This window comes from Gymnodraco acuticeps, unplaced genomic scaffold (genome assembly GCF_902827175.1).
Source record: "Gymnodraco acuticeps unplaced genomic scaffold, fGymAcu1.1, whole genome shotgun sequence".
Lineage (NCBI taxonomy): Eukaryota > Metazoa > Chordata > Actinopteri > Perciformes > Bathydraconidae > Gymnodraco > Gymnodraco acuticeps.
The window spans coordinates 2,570,781-2,585,201 of NW_022989810.1; the positions used below are offsets into that span (position 1 = coordinate 2,570,781).

Sequence of the window (14,421 nt, forward strand, 5' to 3'; positions counted from 1 at the left end):
AGGAAAGGCTGATGTGCCCAAAGACTAAATATAGTCTAGTCTAGTATTGAGTCTTCAGGATTGTGATTGGGCAAGCCTAGAGAACAATTCTGCAAAGGAAATTATAATAGGCCGAAGTAGACAGAAAGTGTTTCATGAGAATAGTGTCTGATTTAAAAAATAAAATACAGTATCTTAGGTTTCAAAGAAACAAACTAGGCCATTTAGCCCATGGACTCATCACTGAATCATGAACATAAGAGGTTGATAATCCATTCATGAAAATCAAGCAAACATACATTTCTCTAAAGCTGAACTCTTCAGGTTTCACATTGTACTGCTTCAAACTACTTTGAACCCAGCACACTCAATAGGCGACTTCATCCCTGGATCAGATTGCTCAGCTCTGACCCCAGAAGTGCCTCCTCTTGATCCCTGACCCGTTCCCAAAGACAAGCCCTCACTCAGACTGCAGTGGTAATAGGATTTAAGGACAACATTAAGTGGATGTCGCCTCTGCCTCATTAGGTCTCGAAGTAAATTAGCACCCTTGTCGAACACGATGGGAAGAAATTTGTTGTTTGAATTTACTATCATTCAGATCACAATTTCTAAACGTCATCCTGTTTGCAGAGTATAAACTTAGTTTGAAGTTTATTTTGAATACATTTAAGCAAAAACAGTGTTAGCTCCATATAGATTAAGAGAACTATGCTTTCCAAAAGTGTGTTGGATCGTCTAACATTGACCATTTTTTTTAAATAACTGACATATTTTTAATAAATCAAAGCTAGGGCTCAAAAACAATAACAGCCTACTGTTGAAAACCCTTTTTCAATTAAAGTGATAGCACGTCAAGCTAGCTGCACACTGGCATAGTAAAAATGGCTAAACAGGCATGTCCGCTGTCCAATGACTTCCTCCAGTCTGATTGAAGTGACTGGAAACACCTATGACAGTCTGATGGACCATGTGCGTAGCAGAAAGTAGGGGGGGGGGGGGTTTGGAATAATGCGAGATGCTGGATCATGGAGAGATTGTCCCAATGTTTATAACACCAGCCTCAGTTGTTCAATCTATCCCGTTGAAACAACTAAATACATCAAAAATATATTTTAGACTTCAGAAATTGTCAAAAGGAATCATTTGACGCATACCGCATCATTTAGGGCATCTTTAGTAGTTTTAATAATAACGTTTCTTTACTGATGGAACAAAGATATAACAATACCACAAGCAACACATTTCGTTTGGTCCTTGTGGTGAGTCATGTGACATTCTTTAGACACCGGATCAATCTAAAATAGTCTTTATTTTCATGGTTGTGGATCCTGTAATAGAAAATGCAAACCTGCTCAAAACTAAATGTGGGGTTAGCCACTCAAACGGAACAGAAAACAGAACTGTGTGTAAAGGAAATCCTTTGAAATGACTTTGATGTTTGCATGTATTAAGTCTGTGTGTACTCCAAATGATGCAGAACTGGACCCACAACTGACAAATGAAAAAGTTCTTAAGAGTGAAAGCAGTCGGAACATGTCCCGTGTGTGATCTTGGTCTCCACCTCTTCTTCTCTGCTTATTTGACCACAGTCACAACATGCTTCTCCTTCTCCGACACCACAGGAACAGTTCCTGGCCTGCTGTGCTTCCGGACGTTCCTCTCCCTGGAAAACAAAAGGAGTAAAAGCCGTGAAAAACTCATTCTGCTGGTGAACAATCTCAGTAAGAGGATGGAGGGAGAGATGAGCAAACAGAATTGACTAAATATAAGACTGTTGACCTAACACCTACGTCATTGGCTACACTAATGTACCCTGAAAATAATGCATGAGCAGTAAATCATTCACGGTGCAAACACAAGTGTGACGTGTCACAAAAAGAAGTAATTAGGGGAAAAAGCCGCAGACTGAGCGATGAATCACTGTGCGGCAGGGCAAACTGGGACAATCAATCCACCACACAAGCTGTAAATGAGTATGTAGAAGCTATTGAGAGCGTGTCATAGGGACAGTCCCTTCACTGAGGTTTTCCATTAGGCTGCTGTGACTGCATAGGTCACATCCAGCCTGGCAGCAGCCCAATTCACCTCCACATGGACACACAGGGGGCCATGCCTCTAGATAAATTAGCTTCATTTCTTCTCCAAAAGTAAAAGGGAAAATAATGAACACGTACTTCTTGCGGCGAGCCTCCTTCATGACCCGCTGCTCCCTGGTCTGGTGGTAGATGATCTTGGGGAGGTGTCGGTGGTTGGCGATACGTTTGATCTGAGGGTGGTGCTGGTACTTCTCCTTCAGCTTCTGGCTGTAGTTGGCGGCCTGCCTCTCTCTGGGGGCGAGCTGCATGACAAAAGGGAGGAGGGTTGGTCAGGTACAGTTTTATAATAAGAGAAAGTGTAGAGGGGGGAGAGTGGATTGAGAGACAGAACAAGACATGAAAAAGACAATTTAAAGATTATATTAATTCTTTGTTGAAGCAGGTACAAAATATTGAGGTGTGGACCAAAGATTATTTTAGGTGAACATTAAAGTAAACTTTTAAAAAAGGTAGAAAACTTTCTCGTTAACAATTTGCGAGCAAGTTCTCAAAACGTAACAGAATTGTATCATTGACCTTGGAAGCAGTTAACAAAATCGTTATGTTACCAAAGCTCAAATGGGCCTTGTGGAGAAACTATTTTGTCAACTACTTGGTTAAGTTTAGGCCACTGTTGAGGTTAATACTACATGAACACAACATGGCTGTTGGTGGGAAACACATCCCAATAACATTCATTTCAAAAAAGAGAAAAGCACTTTTACAAAAAGAGAATAATGCAGGATTATTCTAAGGAGAAAGAGGAAGAAACATTTAAACAGAGCTGCAGATGGCTAGAGGCTGCAGTCAGTCTGGTAGTGAGGTTCAATTTATAGCCCAGACTGTAGTCAGTGTTTTCATCAAGTTCTTGGCAAGATCGCAAATAAGCTTATCTCCCAAAATGTTGCATCTGAGACACAAAAATCGTAATTCACAAGGCCACAAGTCGCCTTTACAAAAAAAACTAAAAATAGGTCTTGTTTTAAAATAAGAAAGTATAAGTATCTAATGTTTTTGCCCTGGTTCCAGATATGAGTATTTCCAGTAGACCGTAGTAGCGTGGAGAGAGCGCTGATCACGATGTGCAGTTAGCATTCAGCTCAGGTTGTTAATTACCGACGGTTACAGTAAACCGTCTTACATCATAAAATCCTGACCAGTACAGTAAGCAGTAACTTCAGCTCGACGTTGTGCTCATTCAAAATAGAATCAATGTCTGTTCAAAAGTGAAGACACCAGCTCAACAACATCCCTCCCTCTCCGTCTCTCTCATAAAAGCCGCCGTCTACTCGGACTCCTCTTGGCTCAGGCTGGCCTCCTCGAAGGCTTTTATTCTAATTAAAAGCAGTGATTTGTCTCAGATTCAATTTGCTGGAGAAGAGCTGCGAGATGCTGATCCTGTCGTACTAAACTCATTCCCCTGGATACACACAGGGTGAGCTTGCTGAACACAGTTTGTATGCTCTCAACATGATGGATGTGAGAGAGCAGAAGATGATGCTTCACATGGAGTTTGGTCAGATAGGGGCTCATGATTTGTATATATTTTTGCAAAGACAGTCGCAGAAACATGGGATTCCATAAGTTAAAAAAACAGAGGCATTACTTCTCCGGGTGCTCTTGCAACTAGCACAATGCACATGGTGCTGAGGAAGAGTGAGTGCACCGTAGAGACAGCTATTAGAAAGACTACAGCTAAGTGCAAGTAGTAACTGATGCCTAACTGATGCTTTAAGACGGGATAAAAGAACCGTAAAAGTACAATGTCCACTGCAGAGATACTTCAACATTTCTTTTACAAATAAATTCAAAAAAGTACAAAGAAACGTGTCCTAACTGCAGATCGGGTTTGGATGGAAAATGCAGCAACAAACAATGGGATACATTGAGAGGAGATACCACTATGTCAATGATTTTGCAAGCAGACGTCAGATCATGAAGATAACATTGTTCTTGTAGACAGTGGCAGAGATTGGGCATTCCATCAGCTACGATATCACTGCATTCACCAAATCAATTGCTGATGTCTTACTGACAAGTCTGACGAGGCAAAACAAACAAGCAGTCATGGTTGTACAGGTCATTTGAGTGAGAAGAAACAGTTTTGCCATATTATCTTAATTATGCTCATAATGTTAGTAATAGTACCTTCTTGCAAAATAAACAACACTAAAAACATGTTAGTAATTCAAAGGGGAACCAGGAAGTCAGTCTTTAAAACTGTGTCTGATGTTTACCATAGGCAGTTTGGTTCATCAGTTTGTGTTTGTTTTCTGTTCCTGCAGCACCTCTTTTCACCCTCTGTCTGAAACCAGAGCCCAGTCTGCTCTGATTGGTTAGCAGACAGGCTCTGTTGTGATTGGTCAACCGCTTTGAGATGTCCTGTCGCTTAGCCTACAATGCGTTGGAGCACTAGCCAATAGAAGCGCTAGTGTAACAGTGATTTCATTAGACATTTTGTCACAGAAGTAAGCAAAGGAGTCCAATGGATTTACATGCACACAAACCTATATAACAGGAGAGGGGAAACCACAAAGCCTCAAAGGACCACTTTAAGATCATCTGTAGGTTTGTTGAAAATGTTTAAAGGGAACAAATAAAGCCTGAATTACAAACGAAAAAAATAGCTACTTTCCTACAGTACTTTTAAGTACGTACTGCAACTGCCCTACAAAGTCGAACTGTTCCATGCCGCTTTTGGCTACTGCACTTGACTCAATATGTGCCGCATTCCACTTGCCTCACTCACACGGGTCTGAGGAACTGATACTCTTCTATTTTAAAATCAATACAGCTGACTACACAGGCTGTGTAACAGCTCCAGTTTCGCTCGCACACAAGTGTCTTTTTAGGCTTCAAGTCTAGTTTCTCTTGTTTGACGTGTGTAGTGTTTTGACCCTGGGTCATTCTGTCATTGGTGTGCCATACGGATGTTCTTTTCCCCTCCTCCTGTTGAGTCTGTACATTGACTGTATTGGGTGCCCGTGTGGCTCTTGTGTACACGGGAATTTCTGAACTTTCTTTCTTTTTGCAATAGAGATGTAACCTGAAGTCTGCAATAAACTTTTTTTGTAGAATGACAAACCTAAAAATATGACCACATTTGTATTAATCTACAACTGTTGCCTGATGGAGTAGAAAAAACAAACGCGACATCAATTTCATCCATCACATTTTTTTTTTGGCACTTCAACCTTAAATCAAAGTGTAGTGATGCGATTTCAGAAACATGGGAAGTACCCAACATTTGACCCGATTGGAAACAAAAAGGAGCGGATTGATTCGACTTGTTTTGCCTTAAAATAAAAAGGGTCTACTTTACTGCCGCCAGAGTCCACTGAGTGCAAAGTTATGAAGGGAAGAACTGGAGATGTGCAGCAGCTGTTGGAGAACCCCTGATCCCGACACATTCAGCATTTCTGGATAATTAAAGACCCCTTTCGGTATAACTTGATTGTTAATGCTTCATTATGTTCAGAGTGGCCCGCTTTAAGTGATTGGCTGATTTCAAACTGCTGATAGGAGCAGCCCTTGTCTGATCTCTTTAAGTGCAAAGCTTGCGGATAAATCTCCTCTTATACAGTGACAGTAAAACAAGTGCCAAAAGCGGGCCAATTCTCCACTCTGAAGCTGCATTAAGAGAATAAGCAAGAGTGCATGTGATTAGGAATGATAGATGGCTGTTGGAGATGGCACATGAGATGAAATTGATATTTATTATTCAGCTTTAACTGGGATTTCGGGCTATGAAGCACTTCCCAGCATTTCACTGGATCTTTAATTGAAAGAACATTGTAATTTCTGCTATAACAGCCTACTGTATAAATGTATATATGTGGTACTTACAGTGTTGGGAATAACGCGTTACTGTAACGCCGTTATTTTTGGCAGTAACTAGTACTCTAACGCATTACTTTATAAATTCAGTAACTCCGTTACCGTTACTACATGGTGCGTTACTCCGTTAGTTTTTTTATATAGTCAACAGCCAGGCGAACAGAGATGAGAACTGTACTTAAGTACAGTACTTGAGTAAATGTACTTAGATACTTCCTGTGTCACATGCGGAGACGGGCTGTGGGCGTGTTTGTGTTGTTTACTAACAAGACTATCATGGCGGCGGCGGAGCTCAAGTCTAGTTTCTCCACCTGGAGATATTCTCACTATTTCACTTTTGTCGAGCACAAAGAAAAGAAAGTTTCTGTTAAATGTAAGTTGTGTCTTGGCGGGTCAAAGATCCTATCTACTGCCCAAACCAGTCATTCAAATCTCTTAAAACATCTGCAAAAACAACATGCTGGGACGTAATCAGTAAAGTAACTGAGTTACTTTTGAAATGAAGTAACTAGTAATGGTAACTAGTTACTGGTTTTCAGTAACTAGCACAACACTGGGTACTTACAGGTAGTAAAAGTCACGGAAGAATTTGCCGGTATTTCAACTGAATCTTTTCTCCGATTGGTCAAACAACCACACAGATTGAGTTTTTTTTTGGACATCCGCCACAGTCACCTCTCAAATTGGTACATTGTGCTTATTGAGAGTGATTCTACCCTAAGTCAGCATCCATCAGGGCATTTGGCAACCGTAGGGCCGTAGCTCCTGGCACGGTCGCTCTCTCTTACCCTGCTGTAGGGGGGCCTGGGGCCAGGGCTGCTTCCAAGAATGCAGCAAAGTCATAAAACAAGATCAGGTGCTAAAGTGGAGGGAGGTGCAGTGTGCCTGGCAGCTGAGGAAAATGCAGCTGCTGATTGGCTCAAAGAACAACTATAAATCAGAAAAATGCCTAAATTATTAAATAGATTGAAGCTTAAAATATATGATAAAGCAGGCAGGACTCACCACTCCTAGTTTCTCAGCAGCGTTGGCTTTCCACAGTCGGATGTTCATTTCATCAGAACCGCTCAGGATGTATTTGTTGTCTGCGGACCACTTTATGCAGATGACATGCTGCATGCGCTTGGTGTGGTAAACTTCCCTAAAGTTAGAAAAAAGAGAAAACCCATTAGGGCAAAACAATACCTTTCATTAGCAGTTAGAAAAACAACCAGTAGAAGTACTTTGATAGAATCAAGTGTTGCAATACACAGTATTCCACAAGTCAGGAGAACTTTGCTGATATTAAATCCATCATAAACATAAGAACAATGTTTTGGATTCTGGATTTTTATCCCGTACTATTTTTTTTTACTTTAACTTCATTTAATTACATAATATGTAATGTTTCTATGCCTTCTTAAACACCACATATACTTGTTTTCTGATCCAACACCTCTATTGACAAGACTCTATTGATATTCAGTTGTTGTTTTTATAGGAAAACCATTCAAAGAACACAACAAAATGACCGTTTAATGATGTGACAATGCTATGGTAAGGGTTTGGTTTTGTTGTTGAAAAGATTAGGTAACATATCCATGCACTTAGTGGCTCTATAACACCATCACACAACTTCTTCCTTTGTGTGATTTGGATCAAATCTTTCGGTTTTTGTTTGTTATTTAGACTTGCCATAGCATGGACAGCACAGGAGGAACCAACAACAATAACGATGGCTCACGTTCAGTCAGTAAGTGTCATAGTAAGCCATTTCAGTAAGCCAGCACGCAGAATAGAAGCCTTAGAACTGGCCAATCTAAATGTAATGCATGATTAATAGTGACTTTCACTAACGTTACACCTGTGCTTTCACTATTATAAGTCAAAATGTGTGCTGTTAAAACTTCTTTACTGACTGAAATACCATATGTCATATATCATGTCTGTTTGTTGTCAAATGATATAGCCCTAACCGCGATACTCGGACTGCACTCAACAAGAAAACCGCTCTATTTAATTAGTGTTTCAACCTGCCCATGGGTTACATGAGCCTGCTGACTGTAACACAACAGTGGCTTTTTGTACTGCAGCTTTATACATGTTCAAACATTACGGCATGTACTATTACATCACATAGCAACCAAACAATGGCTTTGGTTTTTGTTGTTGAGAAGGTCAGCCAAAACAGTTAGCATCCACACATTAGCTTTGCCAAATAGTAACTGTTATCCGCTTTGCTAGCCATTTAGAAGCTCCAGACTGTTTCAGAAATAACCCTTGATATCCATGATATGGCGTTTCATCACGGCAGTATTTAGTTTAGACAGTAGCTGCCGGGTCCCGCATGAGCTCAGCCCCCTCCTTTTTCTTTTTTCTTTTTTAAAGCTTTATACCCAAATCAGCACTTTTGAAACAGGAAGTGAAATAGAGGGATATGAGGCATGGCTGGAATGGGTGATCTGTTTGGTATTTTGAGCAAAACACTTCATAGACATGTGTTTTATATATTTTCATATATCTGAGACCTATGCTATTGCCTAAAAATGGCATGATAGGTGACCTTTAAATATAGGTGAAAATAACTAAACCTAAACAAAACTGCTGGTATCATCACCTGTAATGAAAGAAAATACTTATACTATTAAGTATATACTATTGTACAGAAATAGTATTTGATTATGGACAAGTTATATATGCTCTGAAAACATTTATTGCAATGACAATTCAAGTGTATGTTTTTAACTGGTGTTTAGGGTCACACTAACCTACTGTGGCCTCCGTCCTTAGGGAAGATGCGGATGGTTTTGTCAAAACTGGCAGATACAAACTCCTTCCCAGTTGGGGAATAGTCCAGATCCAGCACTGCAGAGACATGATCCATGTGCACAGTGATCGGCTTCTCCAGGTGCCTCATGTCGTATGTGTAGAGGCTGAAGAGACAAAGAAACTGAATTACACCTCTAAAGCAAATTGAGTTGAGGTGGAAAGCAAGTCGGTAAAACAATAAGTCGACCATGTATTAGTTAGCTGGCTCAAATGTTTTGAAAGTCTATCAATAGTGCAGAGCTTGACTTTACATGTGTTAGGTACATGTGGAATTCTTCCTGTTTGAGGATAAATTACTGAGCTTGTAAACAGGAAAATACAATAGATATGTGGATCCTTTTCACTGTAACAATGCTAGGGTACACAACCGTGGCAGCACATCACTCCCACATCACTCCCACCCTCATCCACCTACACTGGTTGCCGGTCAAGTCCCGCATATCCTACAAAATCCTCCTCCTTACCTACAAATCCCTCCATGCCCTTGCCCCCCAGTACCTATCGGACATCCTTCACCCACATGCCCCACCCCGGAACCTGCGGTCCTCAGACTCTGGCCTGCTTACCACCCCCCGCACCAAACTGCGAACCTATGGGGATAGAGCCTTCAGTGTGGCAGCCCCCACCCTCTGGAACGCTCTCCCTGCGGAGATACGCAACATCCCCACACTTGAAGCCTTCAAAAGGGCCCTCAAGTCCCATCTGTTTGCCAAGGCTTTCGGCCCCTAAATCGATCTGTTGTTCTGTTTGTCTGTCTTTTGTTTTGTTATGTTTGTCTTTGCACTATTACTTGTGAAGCGACCTTGGGTCCCCTGAAAGGCGCTATAGAAATCGAAGCTATTATTATTATTATTATTATCCTCCACTCACTTGTAGTCCTCATTTGAACATGTGAAGTAATAGGCTTCCATAGGGTTCCAGCATACTGTGTTGCTCCTCATTGTCATAATAACCTTTTTCAAAAGAAAACACAAAGATACAAACATTATACAATGAATATATAGTGAATAAATCAGAAATAGAAATGCAGCAACTAAATAGCAAGCCTTACCTTTTTAAGAGGTGCTGGTTCTCTCATGTCATACAGCACTATACTTCTGTCAGAGGCACAACTAGCAAGAAGTTCAGTCTGTGGAAAGACATTAAGATATTGTTTACTTCAATGGTTTCAGTATTCATTGACGAGATGGGGTTATGAAACAGGTATAAACACTCACAGATATACTTGTTTTGAGTTCTATACTCTACAGATAATCAGATGTAATAAGTCATATGGATGTAATATTAGTGAAATATGGGTTTAGTTGGTGTCATTTGAGTGTAAAAGTGTAATATTGGTGTATTTTGGGTGTCATAATGGTCTAACATGGTTGAAACACTGGTGCAATCAAATATAAAATGTATATATAAGAGGCAATATATTTCTGGAAAATAGGGTCAGTTTTAAAAATATCATGAAATTGTATTATTTGAGCCTAGATATATTAGATAATAGCAATGTGCATATGTGCCTTCCCATTTAAGGGTTCAAGATTTCAGCAGGCTTTGATGTGACAGGTGGTCTTCACTGAGTGGGGTGGATGCATGGTGCCTCACCTCCACAGGGTTGAAGCGCACAGCGCTGAAGCTGTCCACGCCCCAGGTGAAGGATCGGATCGGGCTGCTCCTCTGCTCGTCCCACACGTCCACCTGCTGGCCGCATGTTGCAAACACGCCCTCCTTCCTGTGATGGTCCAGTCCTGTGAAGACTGTCTGTAAAGGGAATACAAATCCTCTTTGATTAATGTGATATTCACAACCTCTCCCTCGTGGATAGAATTCAGCCGAATCAAGGTGATTTTATTTGTTTGTATTCTAGCGATAAAGAGTAACTCAAATCAAACAGCCTTCTGCAAGTGAAAGTTAAAAACAAGGAAATCATCTTGATTACATAAACACAATTTAGAAAATTATATTTAAACTAATAACTGAAATAGATATATTTGATGAAATAATAATAATATTGGGAGGGATGAAACCCTCTTTAATGGTCACACATGCAGAGCACACAGCACAGTGCCATTTGTTCTCTGCTTTTAACCCATCCTAGTCAGTGTGCGACTAGTACACGTCCCACCGCCCGGGACGTGTTATTTAGAATATCGGACAAGTAGATCTTTCAATTGACTTGTCCGGTGGACAAGTGACGTTTTTCGGCCTGATTTATTGACAAATTATTGATACATTCAGTTTACAAAAGGCAGAACTCATTCGCAAATTGTACGTGTCCGCCATTGTTCGTTTAGAAGTGTTAGTTTCGGTTCTGCTTGTCGATTCCTAAGGAAATGCATCTCGCCGCTTTCTGTACAGTTAGGCGGGGCGGGAAGTGTAGCACAGTGGCAGGGTTGGGAAGCAAAACTCGGTTCCGAGTAGGAACAAATAACAATTGTCCGGTACCGGGATTAATAAGAGTTGTGAGGACAGGAGGCGAGGCCGAGGCCCGTGGACCGCAGCTCTCTCTCTCTCTATGCTCCGTATCAGCTGATCGCTGCTCAGTGTCTCTCTCTCTCTCTCTCTCTCTCTACACACAGCGGATCCGCTGCCTGTTTAACAGCCTCATCTTTGTCAAACTTTCTTATGTTCTTTCTCTAACACATAATGAAGGTTATTAAAGGTGGGGTAGGTAAGTTTGAGAAACCGGCTCGAGATACACTTTTTGTTATATTCCATGGAATGCTCTTAACATCCCGATAGCAATGAACATCTTAAGTGCTTTGACAAAAAATCCATAAATGTCATCATTGGGCGTGCATTGCGCGTTCATGTGTGTTGGAGGAGGTGCTCTGTAAGGAAGTCTGAAGGAAGGGGCGGATTCTTTTCGGCTGTGTACTTTCAAATTTAGTGCACTCGAGCCGGTTTCTGAAACTTACCTACCCCACCTTTAAGCGTTTTAGATCCTGTGTTGTTAATATTGACCACCATTTCCATTATGAAGTAAAGCAGCCTCCCTGTCTGTGTCCTCGCGCTGTCCTCACATCCCCGGACCCCCAGACTCGGAGGAGCACAGGGATGTCAGTATTGTTTATGAAGCAGGGTATAGAAACTACATTATTGAAATTAAAATACTATTTATTTACTTTTAAAAACAGTGAGCAGCTGGGCAGCATGTGTATTGCAGGACATGTGTAAGCGTGCAAGAGTCTTTGAGTTGTAGAAAAGAGCTAGGCCTATAGGCTATACATCTAATGTGTCATTATTATTATTATTAGGTTATGTGTTGGACATGTGTGGTTGGACTCTGTCTCACAGGCAGGTTGCAGTGTAACATCAGAGGACACTGGGCCAATTGTACATTCTCAAACTGCACCACTTAGAACTAACTAAACAATGCAGAGATTATTTTTATATAATTGTATTCAATAACCGTAAGAAATTAAACAGTATGAAGTGATTTGTAAATAGGAATACAGATTTTGACTTAATGTTTTCATAAATATATTTTTCTCCCAGTTTGTCATGGGACTTATTTTTACCCTCTTAAGAACCGGAATCGAGAACCAAAAATAACCGGAATCGAAAAGCAGAACCGGAATCGTTAAAATCCAAACGATACCCAACCCTATGTGTGATGCAGTAAAATCTTACCGCTCACTTACGTTAGCGGTGTCGTAAAAACCGTGGGAACATTTTAAATACGATGGCGAAGAAGAAGATTCCAGTGGCCCCAATTTTTGTCCATTCTGGACAAGTGAAAAATGTATTCGGACAAGTAAATTGCCAAACTCACAAGTACTCTCTAAAAACTTTTTCTCACACTGCTAGTACAAGGAGTCTAGTACTAGGAGCAGTGGGCAGCTATTGCACAGCGCCCGGGGAGCAATGGGAGTGAGGGGGGAAGGGGGGTGTCCGGCACCACGGCAGGGCAGGAGGTGAACTGGGACCTCTCCAAGTAGAAGTCCACACTCCATATTTAGGTCTGGGCGGGGACTTGAACCAGAGACCCTACGGCTCACAGTCCAATCCCCTACTGACTGAGCCACTGCCGGACCTTGTTAAAATAAAGCATCTATGTATCCACTATGGGGCCTGATTTCACTTCACTTACTTACAGTAAGGGCAAATCTTTGAATTTAAAATGTATTTTATTTCTTCAATTTTCAGAATGTATATGGATATGCACATGTGTGGCCACATAGGTGGAGGTGTGTTTATGTATGCATGTATTTAAATTCTAGATAGATCCTTCCCTTTTAGTGTATTGTTGTCCATTAACATTGTGTAACCACAGCTGTCTTTGCTGATAACACTGTAAATGCCTGCTGATCTCACCTTGCCCAGAATAGTGTTGAGCGGCTCCTCTTCCTCTCCGTAAGCTGGTGCCTCTATTTTCCATTGCTTGATTGTTTTGTCGTCACCAACCTGTTAGAGTCACCATGCCCAGGTATAAAAAAAGAAGATGTATTAGAGGTAAGCTGACAAAACACTCATCATTCTGAAAAACTATTTCTAGAAGGGCTGCAGTTACCGTAAAGAAAGACGTTCCACAATGGCGTACGACCATTCCACGGACAAAACCTTCATGTGCTTGCAGAGTGCGGACGCATTCACGTTTGGTCAGATTCCACACTTTCACCTATGAATCATATCAAAATACATTTACAGAATTGTGTGTACAATTCCACAGTTCCAAACGAAAGGCTCAACAAATGGCACTTTTTCAGATAGTTACCTCCCCATCACAGGAGCCAGATAAAAGGGTGGAGAGGTTGGTGGTGTGCTTGGCCAAGCAGTTCACCCCATCTCTGTGTCCATCCAGAGAGGCCAGGAAAGGCTTGGCAAACACTCTCTCAAGCTTGGTGGCATTCAGGGCCCGGGTGTACTCTCTGCTCACCTCAAACGGATGGAGGGATGGGTCATAGTTTCTTGGAACTAACAGAGAGAAGAGAATCATTAATGAGTTGGAAGGAGAATTAACTTACATATAGGATGATACTGTGTTATGAATATGCAGATCATTCTATGTTAAGTATAGGTTCAGGGATAAACTCAGTTGAATGCATACGTTTGATTCATTGGAATACATTTAATTGTCATGAGTTAATAATTGCAATTCATGGACATGCCATTTGCTTTTGTTTGATATGTTTAAAAACTAAACCTGCAAATATGATATACACCTACTTTCAATGTAATTTTAGTGACTTTAAATGGATGCTAATGTTGTAGCTGACATTAAACACTAAGCGGATATTTGAAATGCATCATATTTGCTGTTTTTGGTTTGATCGTAGCTTAAAACACGAAATGTTGTCCCTCCAGATATATTTACGTTAAAAGCATTTATTTTTATCACAATATCCTAATGTGCACAATGCAGTAACAAAATGTGAAGGGCTGATGTTTTCTGGCTAGCATTACTAATAGCATACTGCGTTTAGCCTATCCAAGTTTAACGTTTATCACTTACCACGCTGGATATCTAGTTTTGTCTCGCGGACATAATCATCCGGGTTCCTCGAGAGGAGTTTAACTTTCATTTTGTAGACGACTGAAAACGGACACACTCTTAAAAAAGGCCGTTGTGTTTAGGTTAAAAAAGAACAATATTAGCAACTACTGGCCATGTGTTGACGTCGAGGAGGAAATTCATTTGGCCGTGTTGCATTGTGGGATGTCCAGTCCTGGCTGCGTGGGCTGCGTCACTGACACGGCAGGCAAATTGCAAAAGTTAGCAGAGAAA

At 41.0% G+C, this 14,421-nt stretch overlaps 1 protein-coding gene across 1 annotated transcript; it reads right to left on the reverse strand.

Moving 5' to 3' along the window:
- Positions 1–1,143: 1,143 nt before the first annotated feature.
- On the reverse strand, positions 1,144–14,405 carry dcaf13 (ddb1 and cul4 associated factor 13). Its single transcript, XM_034230331.1, has 11 exons — positions 14,149–14,405; positions 13,411–13,610; positions 13,207–13,314; positions 13,011–13,100; positions 10,299–10,454; positions 9,754–9,831; positions 9,573–9,655; positions 8,642–8,806; positions 6,900–7,035; positions 2,157–2,320; positions 1,144–1,645 (listed from the first exon to the last, which is right to left on the reverse strand). The coding sequence occupies exons 1-11, from the start codon at positions 14,216–14,218 to the stop codon at positions 1,558–1,560; spliced, it is 1,338 nt and encodes a 445-aa protein (XP_034086222.1). The 5' UTR covers positions 14,219–14,405; the 3' UTR covers positions 1,144–1,557.
- Positions 14,406–14,421: the final 16 nt, after the last annotated feature.

Excerpts from the sequence above, each read along its gene's own strand:
- dcaf13 (XM_034230331.1), bottom strand. The coding sequence starts at position 14,218 with ATGAAAGTTAAACTCCTCTCGAGGAACCCGGATGATTATGTCCGCGAG. Across the intron at positions 9,656-9,753 it reads AACCAGCACCTCTTAAAAAG|GTTATTATGACAATGAGGAG; the intron begins GTAAGGCTTGCT and ends CTTTTGAAAAAG. Across the intron at positions 7,036-8,641 it reads AAGGACGGAGGCCACAGTAG|GGAAGTTTACCACACCAAGC; the intron begins GTTAGTGTGACC and ends TTCTAACTTTAG.